The sequence below is a fragment of the Bombyx mandarina genome, chromosome 12 (assembly GCF_030267445.1).
Source record: "Bombyx mandarina strain Sakado chromosome 12, ASM3026744v2".
In the NCBI taxonomy this organism is placed as follows: Eukaryota; Metazoa; Arthropoda; class Insecta; order Lepidoptera; family Bombycidae; genus Bombyx; species Bombyx mandarina.
The window spans coordinates 8,433,741-8,448,214 of record NC_143219.1 but is presented as its reverse complement, the minus strand read 5'-3'; the positions used below and the strand labels follow the sequence as shown (position 1 = coordinate 8,448,214).

The 14,474-nt window shown below is 36.5% G+C and overlaps 1 protein-coding gene across 1 annotated transcript; it reads right to left on the bottom strand.

Moving 5' to 3' along the window:
* Nucleotides 1–2,714: 2,714 nt before the first annotated feature.
* LOC114248667 (phospholipase A1) lies at nt 2,715–14,386 on the bottom strand. The gene is made up of 9 exons (XM_028181970.2): nt 13,964–14,386; nt 13,223–13,378; nt 8,302–8,347; nt 8,111–8,220; nt 7,733–7,890; nt 6,881–7,029; nt 5,632–5,858; nt 4,208–4,370; nt 2,715–2,866 (listed from the first exon to the last, which is right to left on the bottom strand). Exons 1-9 carry the CDS (start codon nt 14,007–14,009, stop codon nt 2,797–2,799), a joined length of 1,125 nt encoding a protein of 374 aa, XP_028037771.2. The 5' UTR covers nt 14,010–14,386; the 3' UTR covers nt 2,715–2,796.
* Between the last annotated feature and the right edge of the window lie 88 nt (nt 14,387–14,474).

Here is a 14,474-nt window from a genome sequence, read left to right as displayed (position 1 = left end):
AATTTTGTTCGATCGTGTTTGTTACCTTTGTCTTGTAATTCTATTTATTAAAATGACCACAACAAAATTGCGGATTTTGTTTTTTTACTCTCAAAAATAACAATAGCTAAGCTTTAGAAAAGCAAAATTGTTCCAATAAATACTTCTAAAGCTTTCCCGAGCTTATTTTATCACTGAGAACTATCAAAAAGACGATTTGGTAATTGATGTCAATGAAACTTCGCAGCCCTGTATGTACTGTGATGCGTCATATGAATTATGAAAACAGTAGTGGTCGCAAAGAATTATTTTCAAAGACTTTAATTACAGTTGTCGACATAAATATTCCCGGCAGTATAAAGCCTTTATTTTTATTTCATTAGATTATCTCTGATACAGTTTAACCTTAATGTTAATAAGAAAGAATAAACGTAACGTAGCCATATGTTTTGGCGATCGATTAAATTATATTTAATTCTAAGCGACCGGTTTAAGCCATTACAATTTCGGTCGTGTCTTTTAATGGTTTCAAACGAAGCCCCATACCGATCGCCTATTCTGCAAAAAAATTGAAAGCTTTAATTTAGCCGGTTGTTAATTCGTGCGCGACCGATTCAAAGGCTCCGACGGCTATTATTAAGAGCGTAAATTGTCAAACAGATGTAGCCAACGACTAGTAATGGTGCGTAAAAAAGCAACGAAAATTGGTGAATATTTCGGACCGTTTCGGATTTAGTTTTGCAAGCTTTACGGATTAACGGCTAACAAACATAGATTCGGCCAATTTATTCATGGATGGGAGCGGAGGGATCAAAATTCATAACAACGGGCATTTTCGCTTTGAAAATATTTTACCAAAATAGAATTTTATTCCATTAGACATGTAGACAATTAAGCTCTTGTGAAAATACTATATACGAGACAGCTGTAGATTATCACAAAACAATTACATACTGTTATATGTCCTGGCAGACTAATCGATTTATCAAAGCGTAGATTAAAGTAGCAATTTTGACAGCGTATTAAAAAAATAAGCAGAATACCCCAGGTGATCAGATCTAATAAGGGAAGCACTTGGTGGTAGTCTGTACCATGCTGTCTATGACACCCATGATCGAACACAGTGGAAGAACGTCACATGTGGTCGCGATCCTCAGCAGTGACGGACAAAAAGTGGCGTAAGCGAGATTTTCAGATGACTTTCAAAATGTTATGACTATGTTGTAGATTTATTCAAATCTTTTAAATAGCACAGTACTAAGCTGTGTGTCTTGTTTTCCATCAAGGCGTAGTTTCAGTCGTCATTTAAACGAGTTGGATAGCAGTGCCCGTGGCTTGGTCCTGCCCTGGGGAGTCTACGCGAGTCTCATTCTGATGGACCGGTTTGTTTTGAATTAAAATGTCTTTTCTGCACGCTCCTTTGACGAAACGAGTATGCGAAGTAGAACGAAGTCCCTTGAGACTTGGAAATGGAAACTTGAGGTTCATATCTCGACTTGCTTACGTCGAATTTTAAGTTAGATTTGTCAAAAGCATTTTCTGTAAGCTAGGTGAATGACCTCTAAGACAAACCATCTTCATATAATTAAATTATTGCGGCAGTTGTGGTAAATTTACACCTATATAGATAGTTGTTTAGTTAAATAAAAAAAAACATCGTTGCTAAATTTTTCCGAAACTATTTGTTTGCAAATACCAAAATGACTCCAGTCCCTACTAGAAAATTTAAAATTAAGCTCCCTAAATCAACAACAGCGTTTGTTAAAATGTTTTTTTTAAACGTAGATTACAAAGGCTTCTTTCCCTTACATTTTACGTACTTTATTCTTAAAAGTATGATTTGGCTTGGAAAGTAAAAAAGTGTGTATTGCAAAGTCAAACAGTAGTTTTAAAAATATACCTATAAAGTAGAAATAAATTTATAATTGAAAACAAATATATTAGTAAAATGCTCAAAACAATTATCTCTAACATGTTTCACAACAGACTATCAGAAATAGATAGACTATTGACAGTTTAATTTTGGTAAAAGCTGAATGTAAAAGTCATCATGAATGATTGCATTTTTACCTCTCAATAAATTCAAAATTTCCATTTGGCATGCTCATCGGAGATACCATTTGGCTTTAAGTGCTTTAATGATTTGTGCAAAAATTTCGACTTAGGAATGATTAATTCGTTCTGTATTCAGTGGATCATTATCAAAGATAGAATTCGTAATGAGAAAAGTTTTTATTTGTTTAGGTACTTCCTCCTTTGGAGAGTAATTTTGTATGAACGGCTATTGTTATTGAACATTAGATCAATAACTACAATCTTTTACTAAAAGTATTCATAATTAATCCTGTTTGGTACAAAAATATGAACAAGGTAATATTATATTTTACTTCCGAAGGTAGAGCGACTCAAGATCCAACTGGTGTTGAATTAAGATTTCGACTTCATGTCTTAAGATGAATGACGGCCTCCATTTTATTATATCTACAGGATATGAAATGAGAAATTATCAACGGTGTCCATAAATAAATCCGTCAGCAAAATTGCGACGCGAAGTCTCGTTTTTATAAATTTGAAAGTTACCTCTTAACTTAACACATGGCTGCTACTTGATAAAATAGACGGGATAGTAGGAAAGATACACCATAAATAAACACACCATGGTAAATACACCATGTATGGTGCAGTGGAGTGTGCCTGTAGGGATTGATACAAACCAACAAAATTTTAATAATCTATTTTGTGTGTAAATTTGTATATTTATTTCTCAGATCACAGTGATATACATATAGAAAAATAGGCCTTTTGAAATTCAATTAGTCATAATCCATCTTCTCCCAATCCATATGGAGATTTTCCAGCTGTTATTAAATAATAGTTTCCAGGTTTCCTACAAACAAAAAAACCGCGAATGAATAAAAATGTTTTCCGCTGAATTATATTCAATGTGCCTATAAAATTAACTTATAGTCAATTACTTTGGTCTTTTTTTAATAGTAATAATAACATAATGACCAATTAATAATAATATTATGTTCCATGTCCTCATCCAAACCTTAATCTTTGATTTACAGCTGTAGAATTTAGAGCTTACTGCCACCGTCTTGCCTATTCCTGCCGCGAAGCAGTAATTCATTCCTGTTCCAGAGTAGGGTAGACACAAGAAAGGTAGGATAATAAAAGTAGACAAAGCTCATCTCAAGGTGGGTAATATTCACAGTGCTTGTAAGCTTGTTCACTCAATTGGTAAGTTAAAAAAGTTGTGTTGGTTGGTGATTTTAAAGTAGATTTTTTTCCCCGAAAATAGGGGATTTTTGAATATAGAATATCTATGGAAATAGGGGATATTTGGTAATATTTCAGAATACATACAAACAGAGAAGTATAGAACTACCGGATCGGCATCGCGACCCGCTGAGAAGAACCGGCAAGAAACTCAGCGGGCTGATGTATGGGTTAGGTTACACGTTGAACTCTTTACCAAGTTTAACGAGCACGGTTACTAGGTTTCTTAAGCCTGCTCCTAGTGTTAGACTTATAAGTGTCTAATAACAGTGTCAGTTCGGATGCTTCCGTAAGGACAAGTCGAGGGCGTCGATGGTTTTTGGCTCCTACTTGAGCCGGAGTCAGGAAGTAGTCAGCGGCGTTTTTTTTTTTTTTTCCTACCTAATCTGAGAGCCTTGAGAGGCTATTTCAGCGTAACCCTAACGTTTGTAGGTGAGCTCACGGGGCTCAAACCTGACGACGATGCTAACACGAACCCTAGCAAGAGCCGTGCTTCGCAGAATCTACCACCGGATCGGAAACGCGACCCACTGAGAAGATTCGGCGAGAAACTCAGTGGGCTGTGTCTGGGAGTTAATTTACTCGTCGAGCCCTTCGTCGCAAGCGACGGGTTCGACGAGAACGGCGACCGGTGCTTGAAGTACCTAGAAGCACCGTTAGTGGATCGGGAGGATCCGAGATGACGTGTTTTGGGCGACGTCGACTGCTTTCCATTCTGTCCGCAGGATCGGGAATGTAGTTACCGGCGGCCACGATGAGAGAGTTCTCGTGTCGTGCCGCTTTATCGAAGTGAGTCAGCGGTGGAAACGATGAAGCGATTATCATGACGACTATGGTGACCTTATCGAAGTACCGTTCCGACGCTAACTTCAGGTGTTTCCTGATCGATTCAAGACCCAGATCGTCGTGTAGGTTGACGATCCTCGCGAACCACATATTTACTCACGCTACGGGATTATAGGTCTCCAATCCTAAAACGTCAGCATTTCGTTCATCCTTCGAATAATTTTTCCATATTCTAAAGCTTCTAGCGTAACTACCAATCAGAGTTCCACGATATTTGTACGAGTCTATTAGGAGTTGCCAACATCGATGGTGACTGCATAAATCTGAAACATCAGATATGATAAGGGAAGTTTAACTCAGAAATAGGGTAAGAGGTCTTTTTTATTTGTTGCGTATATGGATGGACGATCGCACAGCCAACATGGTGTTAAGTGCCGCTTAGATGCCGCCGTCCACTTTGAGATAGGAGTTCTAAGGTCTCAGTATAATTACACGGCTGCCCCACCCTTCAAACCGAAACGCATTACTGCTTCACGGCAGAAATAGGTAGGTTGGTGGTACTGGACATCTTATCCTTTAGGCCACGACGACTACGAAACAGAGGAATTTCGAATCGAATCGTAGAGAATACGTATTTAAAAGCAGAGGAATAGCAAATGTGTTGTATAGAGTAGCTACCGGAGTCCATAGATATGACAAAGTGAATGCCTTAAACCACATTGTAACATCAGGTCGAAGTCTGAATTGTATTTATTGCATAACGGCTATCCCATCTTTCAAAATTGAAACGCATTAACGCATCTATATGCGGTGTGATGTGACTTACAATTGCCGGATAATGCACGGTACCAGCAGAGTATAGCAGCTTTCAGTTAGTTTATTTAAAAAAAATGTAAGCACTTTTCTGGATTAAAACTCCCAAATACCTTATGTTTATTTCGTTCATTTGAAAGAGTTTCAAATATCACAATACCTGGTCTGATCTAATTATCCCAAACACCGCGTTTTCTGCCATAGAATGACAGAGTTGATAATCTAATAAATACAACTATTACCGATCAGCTGTTACCATCTTTTTTATGATTGTAGCTAACAATCATAAATATATAATAGAATTTGTTTTCTTTCTTCAAATGTGAAAAATAATATTTATAGATCTATCTATACTAATATTATAAAGAGGAAAGATTTGTTTGTTTGTTTGTTTCGAATAGGCTCCAAAACTAATGGACCGATTTGAAAAATTCTTTTTCCATTAGAAGCCGACATTGTCCCTGATGAACATAGGCTACTTTTTTGGTTTCATGTGTGTTTTAATGTTTCCGAAGCGAAGCGAGGGCGGGTCGCTAGTTATATTATATATCTATTAGATTATATAACTAGGGTTTTATTTTTCTGTTATGTTCTTGGTGTAAAAATTTGCGCGTCGTTTCTTCTGTTTCGTTAAAACTCTGTTATTTATTGATATTACAGGGAAGACATTGATATTTCATGTTTCTGACATAATACCGTTAACGCGTGGAGGTTTTAAGAGAATTTCGTATTTGATATTCGTTCGTTGTGTAAAGTTTTATGTTGACTAACCTTCACTGGAGAATCTAGCATAGCGACCGGCTGGGCATCCTGGTTGTAAAACTGGACCACGGTTTCTGTAATTGGGCCAAAAATTCACAAGGCCAAGCTCTTTACTGCTGCCGTATTTACTCGGATCAGAATGTACTACTGACACGTACCGCGCCGAATTTGGGTTCAGTTTCATATGAGCAGGTTTCATATCAAACACTGCACTGGATGGATCCAATCCTGTAATCCTACAATGAATAAATATAGATAAGATATTTTCGAATTAAAGCAATAATGTTGGAGTATAAGATATAAAAGAAAATATATTATATTGGTAATGTTTCAGAATTAATCTCAAAGAGTTATTTTTTAGTATAAGTTCTGAGGTATTGTTTCAGAACATCTCTTTAGATCCTTTTTTTTGGTTATTCGTGACCGAATAAACTGCTCTCTTAACTGTTTCTACCAAATATGCACAAATAACGCTTGAAAGAATATCCATAGGCAGCTTTTAGTTTTTCTGCTGTCCATAAATCGTATAGGCTCTCTTCATTCTCTGTTGGTTTGATGAAGAACTTTTATCTACTGTTTTACATGTATATACTTTAATAAATACTACGATACATGCGTAATGCAATTCAACGACCTATCCCTCTTTTTATGTTTAAGTTGAAAATTAAATTTTTCATTTCAAATTATAACGTGATTTCTGAAATGTGCCAAAGTAACTCTATAAATAAGGTAGGGTGGTGAAAATTTTAATTAAAACAAAACCTGACATCGGAGTTTAAGTGTGACGGCGGATTATAACAACCATTCTGCCTAATTTCGTTTTTTTTTTTTTTTAATAGATATCTTTTAACAGATCATGCATGGTCTTCTGGCCTGAAATTAGGATTTTCTGTCTTGTGGGAACCAGAAACAGACATACTTATATACGTTCAAATATATAATACATATGAATATAGATAAATAGATAATAAACACCCAGACAAGGAGCAAACAAACCTGTTCGTCACACGAATGTTTCTCCGATGTGGGAATCGAACCCACGACCCTCGGCGCAACAGTCAGGGGCGCAAGCTACTGCACCATCGAGTAAGTGAAACGTTTGTCAAGTTGATTAATAACTTATCGGATTGTTTACTGGTCTAATAGCTTTTTTGTACTAGTTGCAGCACCTGTGATGGTTTGAGGGTTAATATACAATATTTGTAGACCTCAATGGCTCAATGGTTATTTTTCACTTACCTACTTACTTTGAACTTACCAAGGTAACTGGACCCCTCTCTCCGAAATCCTATTGCCAGCAATCCCGAAGATATGCGCTCCAAGAGAATGTCCCACTAAGTGGGTCTTTCCCAAATCTAGTCCCGTCTTTGACAAGTTCAACAGAGTTTCCGCAAACTCCGTTCCAACCTGGCGTTGTTAAAACAACTTAATTAGTAGAGTTTCAACGTAGTTTTTGTAACTGACGAAAAGTCAAATTTAGTAACGTCCAAGGCAATTAACTAACTAACAAAATGTCGTGTTCGGAATTACAATGACAGGTTCGTTGAAAGTGTTTTCCCTTAAAACAAACACACGCTTTGGATTGTTCGTAACATGTCGTTAACTTTCCATTTGAGGTCCTAACTTAAAACTTCTATTTTATTGTATTGCAATGATTGGTGTTTGTACTCAGAATACCTAAAGTTACCGGTGGTAGCAGTGGTACGAGAGCATAGTTTCAATTGTTTGTTGCAGCGGTAGAAACAGGCAGGAAATTTGCGCGTAGGGTTACCTTCTGTCCTACCTATTACCAATATTTTTTTACTTCCTCAGACTAGCACTTTAGTTGAAAACTATTAGATTAAGAGGATTCTACGGTGGACATGGTCGAAGTCACGCTTCTGTTGTTAATACGGCTACCCTCCCCTTAAAACCAAACCGCGCTAATGATGGCCTACCAACACATACATACACATTTAAATATTTTAGTTTCAACCTACATTAGACATTCAAAATTTTTAAGACTATTTAATTACAATTAATTTTTAATAACATGTTACAACGTTTCATCTTTTGATTTGAATGTTCATCGAGTGATACTTAATAAAGTTAAATGCCAATACTAACTAACCTTTATTGCGTTTGGTACGGCCCAATTCAAGTATGAATTCACGAAGCTGGGATACACGTGGGCAGCGAGATGTTGCCAATTCAAAAGTATCACATTACTCTTGCCTTCTTCTATGAAGAAACCGACTACCGAAACTACCGCTAAACCTTCGGGAAAACCTAACGAAACAATATTTATGATGAACTTCTGAAAACTAAAAGAAACCACACGTACTTTTGACAAATTACCTGACACGTCTTCCTTACATTCAAATTTATCATGCGTCTTAAATGTACTTGCAAATAATTTCACAAATACCAGGTTTTTAGAATTATTTTGGGTATTAATTTTTTATATGCTGAGACTACGGCACCAAAATATGTGAAATATTTTACTCACCTGTGAAACCGTGAGTGAAAATCACGGTTGGCTTACTGGGATCGTACCAACTGTATGAAAAAATTTTATGAGCTTCTGACAAGGGCCATTCCTTATAATCGCTCCTTGAACTGAAATTTAAAAATAATGGTCCATTAATAGGAATAATTTGAAGCTCTTCATTATAACAACAAATTAAGTGGGAACCTTACCCGAAATAATAACGCAATTTTGCGCCATCTTCATTGCTACTGTAACCTGTTTAATTCAATTAGGAATCATTAATCTAATAAAAAGCGATAACTTAGGATTACTGGTGGTAGGACCTCTTGTGAGTCCGCACGGGTAGGTACCACCGCCCTTCCTATTTCTGCCGTGAAGCAGAAATGCGTTTCGGTTTGAAGGGTGGGGCAGACGCTGTAACTATACTGAGACCTTCGAACTTATCAAGGTGGGTGGCGCATTTACGTTCTAGATGTCTATGGGCTCCAGTAGCCACTTAATACCAGGTGGGCTGTGAGCTCTTCCACCTATGTAAGCAATAAAAAACAAAATAAAAATAAAAATCGTAAGTTATTTCTAAAACCATAAATAACCAAGTACATTTCTTTAGAGGTACAATTGCCGGTAATAAGTACCTACTTAAAGTTTTAAGTTCTGTATGTTTTCCGTAAATCTATTCTTAATATGGTATACATTGGGTACAGATGCAGAAACTATCGTTTATTTTAGACTATTAGAGCCTTTTTTTTTTTTTCCTACCTAAGCTGATAGCCTTAGGGGCTATTTCAGCGTAACCCTAACGTTTGTAGGTGAGCTCACGGGGCTCAAACCTGATGACGTTGCTAACACGAACCCTAGCAAGAGCCGTGCTTCGCAGAATCTACCACCGGATCGGAAACGCGACCCACTGAGAAGATCCGGCGAGAAACTCAGTGGGCTGTGTCTGAGAGTTAATTTACCCGTCGAGCCCTTCGTCGCAAGCGACGGGTTCGACGAGAACGGTGACCGGTTAGAGTCTTATAAAGTTGTTCAATAAGCCAAGTAAATAAGCTAATATCTAATATTGGAATTGACGACATAATTGTTAAAGGCTTTCACGCAAAAAAATCTTTGCCTAAATAATTTTAAGATCGACTGGTTGTGGTGTTAATTAGCTTAAACCTGTTAGATTCGTAATGTTTGCTAATTTAAAACATTTTCGAACTGCTTTCTCTCTGATAGTTGTAAATTTGTATTGAAAGAGTTGTCATTCCGTTTTCTAGATTTTTTTTAGATGGACATGAGTCCGCACGGGTATTACCACCCTGCCTATTTCTGCCGTGAAGTAGTAATGCATTTCGGTTTGAAGGGTGGACCAGTCGTTGTACTGTAAAACTGATGCCTGAAAACTCGTTTCTCAAGGTGGGTGGCGGCATTTACGTTGCTGATGTCTATGGGCTCCGGAAACCATTCAACACCTATAGGCCGTAAGCTCGTTCAGTCATATAAACAATGAATTAAAGAAAGGCGAGCTCGCGGGGCTCAACGCGAGAGACTTTCAACATGAGTCTATGGGCTCCAGTAACCACTTAACATCAGGTGGGCTGTGAGCTCGTACATCCATCTAACCAATAAATAAAAAATATGAGTGCTAACACAAGACAGCAGTGCTTTGCTGAATCGACCACCGGATCGACACCCACTAAGAAAATCCGGCAAAGTGGGTCTAGACACAATGTGAATCTACATAGTATGAAACTATTTGTGGCTTTGTAGGTTGTTCAGTCATTGGTACCTCCTTCAAGCAAGATTTCCGATACAGAATCGCACGAAGTACGACAGTTCACCCGAAAGTGCTTTAAATGGTTTATATTTTCTCAAACTATTTTGCTATAATCACAACGGAGTATAATCGGGCTTTATTGTAGCTGTTATATTTTATTATTCATATTATTATATCTATAAATGTTTATTTCACATAAAATTAGAAATGCATATATTCAATTTATTGACGGCACGCGGTTATCGTAACTAGATAAATTCTAGATCATAATGTTAAAGAAGCCCTACCCGTACTCAACATCATAGTTTTTTTGTTTAATTCAAGTAAACCTTGACAGGCTCTTTCAAATTCTAATAAGTTTATAGTCTGAATGCCGTTTTATCACTCAAAAGCTTCGGCAAGAAACACAAAGTACCTATGAAAACTATAAAATTACAAAGTTTCCTTTACTTTGGATACACCAAATAATATACTTATCACATGAATAAAAAATGATAATAAAATGAAAATTTAACTTTTCCTTTTATTACTACTATATTGGTTATTGATAGTAATTGGTGCTATATTAAAATTTTAACCAACCTTGATCGTCCGTGTTCTCGGAAATTGTAGGTAAGCTATTCGACACGTTTACCAGCGTTTTAATAACGTCTAAAGCTCCGAAAATACAGTTCAATTATGTTCTCATTAGTTTAAGTACGGATGATCGTTTCCAAAGCCAATAGGTCAATAAAATAATGCCCTAAGGTAAACGAAAATTAATATTTTTTTACTAAGATAACAATAAATTCTTGTGTAGCTAGTCATAGAATAGAAGTTATTTGATAAAAACTTGAAACGCGATAGTAACATGTTATAAGTTTTTTTATTTATTGCTTAGATGGGTGGACGATCTCACAGCCCACCGGTGTTAAGTGGTTACTGGAGCCCAGACATCTACAACATAAATGCGCCACCCACCTTGAGATATAAGTTCTAAGGGTCTCAGTATAGTTACAACGGCTGCCCCACCCGAAACGCATTACTGCTTTACGGCAGAAATAGGCGGGGTGGTGGTACCTACCTGTGCGGACTCACAAGAGGACCTACCACCAGTAATCTTGGATGCTTAATATTCAAGCTCCGAAGAACGACTTCCGAACCCGCTCGGTGGAAGATCTTCCCTAAAGAACGCTGATCCACATTTCATATTCACGATTTCATAGAGCCGCACAAAGCGGAGACGGAGAATAGGGAGTGCTGTGTATAAGAGAAACGACCTGGCTCGCTTTGTCCTTTCCTTCTTTTTTTATGAATGAGGGATTACTGGTGGCCCTTAGGCTTCTCCATTTTGACCAGAATATGTGGGCGAGCACAGGCTCAGCCAGGAGAGGTGGGATTTGCTAAAAGCTGCCCGAGCGGGAGGTAACAATTCAAGGGCAGCAGCTTCGCGAATGAATCTACTACCGGATCGAAATCGCGGCCCGCTAAGAAGATCATCGTCCTTTCTCTCTTTCCACGGTCGAGTGATTTGCGAGACGCTTTGTCTATTTTCTCACTCTCACTCTTCCTAAATAGTATATTTTGTCTCTAGCCATAACGAATCTGTAGCGAGTTAAATTTTACTCTGAACGCACCTAAAGAAGTTTCACTTCAAAAACAACCGAGAAGTAGCCTGTTATGCCGTGATTTCTAAATATACTGAATTGTAAATGTAATGAAGTAATTAAAAGCACGAACCAGTTAGGCAGCTTTTTTTTTATTTTCCTTTCTGTCTTATTTTTGACAATAGGTGTTTTTTTTTTTACAATTTGTCAATTTTTTAAATGAAATGTTAATTTGTAGATTGTTCATTCGGAAATTAATTCTCGAATGCAGTGAAAGCGGGCTAGTTTAAAATGTTTATAATTAGTAGGAAACAATGAATTTAACATTTAAATGTGTGTATTTTTTTTAACAAAAATTTCAACGATATTTGACGTTTTTTTTTTTATTTTTTTAAATTAAAGAACACTTATTACGGCATAACTCACAAAGTCGTAGTACATTATTTTATTCTATCATCAATACTTTTCGCAGGGCACGCGATGTAAGGAATATTTTAGGTAATTTTTTATCTTGGGTTACATTATTGGAGTTTTAGTAAGGATCCCTAGTTTTTTTCAAAAAAGATTATAGCCTATGTCACTCGGAAATAGTGTAGCTTCCAAACGGTGACAGAATTTTTGAAATCGGTTCAGTAGTTTCGGAGCCTATTCAATACAAACAAACAAACAAATATTTCCTCTTTATAATATTAGTATAGATATAGATTTGAACTTACAGACGTACCATCTTAAGTTTGATAAAATAAAAAGCTCATTATTTGTGTCAACATCCGTTTCATTTTAACAAATGGAAATGTACTTATATTTATTTAAAAAAAAGCCCTCTACTAGGTAATGATAAAAGTTATTATACATCCGGTTACAATTTCAAGTCCGGGAATTAGTTGAAAAAGTGAAATTCCGGCCAAGAATTGTCGTAAAACAAGAGTAAATATTCAAAGCGGAAACCAAAGTACGCGAGCCGAATTCTAAACGACAAAATTACACTTCAAAACAACCACGTACATGAATCAGAAATGTATGATTTTAAAAACTGTTTAGGTGGCTAAAATGAACTTAGAACTGACAGCCTATTTATTAGTAAAACGAGTGAACAAGCTGTTGCGTTGTAGTGAATGAGAGTGGACTGTATTATTAGTTTGATATTTTTATTAGTTCATAAGTGACAAATTAAAGATATATATAAGAAATATGAAATAGATGTGTCGCCCTTGGCGGCTGGAAATGAAAAGGGGTAAGGCGTCATAGCGGACGTCGCTCGTTGACACTTTTGACGTTCCGAATTCAAACACAATCTCACGGCCCAACTGGTGTTAAAAGGTTATTGGAGTCAGTAGACATTAACAACGTTAATGCCGCAATCCACCATACGACAAAAGATATAAATCTGTTCTATAGTATAACGGCTGCATCATCCTTCAAACCAGAACGCATTACTGGTTTGCGGCAGAAATAAGCAGGGTGGTAGTACTTAATCGTGCGGGCTCATAAGATCCACTTCTACCAATAATTTATAATTGTTGTAAAGTGACTGCGTGCTGCCTATAGATACAAGACTATAAAATTGAGATTGAAAAAAAATTGCTATTTCTCAAAAATCCTTTTTTCACAGCTTCTCAATTTATATTTAAAACAAGTGGCAGTTTCCAAATAACGAAAATAAAAGATAGAATAACATTTAACATGTGACCCATTAAGATACGGTGATAATGATATTGCTGGGACAGATAAAATTACTTTCGTAAATAAAATAATAGAATGGATTAGGTTACTGCTACTTACCATTCCACGAGTGATTATATCCGAAGCTATGGAGGTAAGACGATGGCAAATGAAGTGTTTCATTTTCATTGTCTAATGTCCAATCTTCTATGTAGGCGCTTGGATCGAAGTAATCTGACGAGTGTACTCGACGACATGACATTAATTGCCATTGACCTTCATAATGTCAGAGAACAAAACGATTAAGAATCTAATATAGACATATTTAATGAAAAGGATAGGCCAGACGAGCTTTCTTACCCCACCACAGTTATCAGGTATATCAATAGATATCAATCACACTATGAATGGACATCACACCTTCGCCGAGTCATTAGATGAAAGACTTGGCTACATTGGTATTTAAACAAATATGTCTATTAAACAAATATGTCTAAATAGTCATAAGTTCTAGTTTGCCCCACCCGGGGTTAAACATTACACTATACAATGAAAACTTAGATCTCATGTACCGCGGTGGCTAATGGAATTCACGTGGTGATGTCTATGAGCTTCGGTAACATAGCAACAGTTTGGCTGTTGTGAGCTTGTTTACCTAAAAAAAAATATAATGCCCCAAGGAATTTCCAAGAAAAATGATCAAAGCAAAGAAGCTGATTAGTTTGGCATTTTTAATCTATTGTATTTGTATATTGACGCATAAGTTTTCCTCGACGGATATTTCAGTTAAATATAAAGAAAATGTTACTTTTAAAATGAACCCAGAGATATTGATAGTTAGGGTAGATAATACCAACTCACCGCTCCCGACGAGGATAAAGAAGAAGGTGAAGACACTTGCGTTCATTTTGAAGCCTTTTCACTGATTGTCGTTTTGCCAAAGTTGTATTGTGTTTTATAGGAGGTAGTAGCGACGTCCTGTTTGTATCAGTTGCTTCGACAAATTAAAACATTACTACAATAATTATTATCCATTCTTGTAAATATGAGGAATCCTTCGTATATAACACTTTTGAGTCAGTTTCTGTGTCAGTGAAAGTGACCTTTAGATGTTTTTGTTAATGACCGACCAGTTTCACTTTCTTTTAAATATAATTTCCGATTAAATTATGTTGAATTTAGATTGGACGCAAACCAATTATATAAACTTACATGATTTGAGCAAATGGGTTTGTAATATTTTACATAATTTTCATTTCTTTGATTCCACATACGAAACGCACAGAGTCGTCTCTGAATGTGTGCGTTATGCAAACTGAACAATTTGTTTCTATTATGTCACAAAACTGAAATCCGGTTTGGTTATTGGGCA

Excerpts from the sequence above, each read along its gene's own strand:
- LOC114248667 (XM_028181970.2), bottom strand. The coding sequence starts at position 14,009 with ATGAACGCAAGTGTCTTCACCTTCTTCTTTATCCTCGTCGGGAGCG. Across the intron at positions 13,379-13,963 it reads CTTTATCCTCGTCGGGAGCG|GTCAATGGCAATTAATGTCA; the intron begins GTGAGTTGGTAT and ends GACATTATGAAG. Across the intron at positions 7,030-7,732 it reads CCGTACCAAACGCAATAAAG|GTTGGAACGGAGTTTGCGGA; the intron begins GTTAGTTAGTAT and ends TAACAACGCCAG.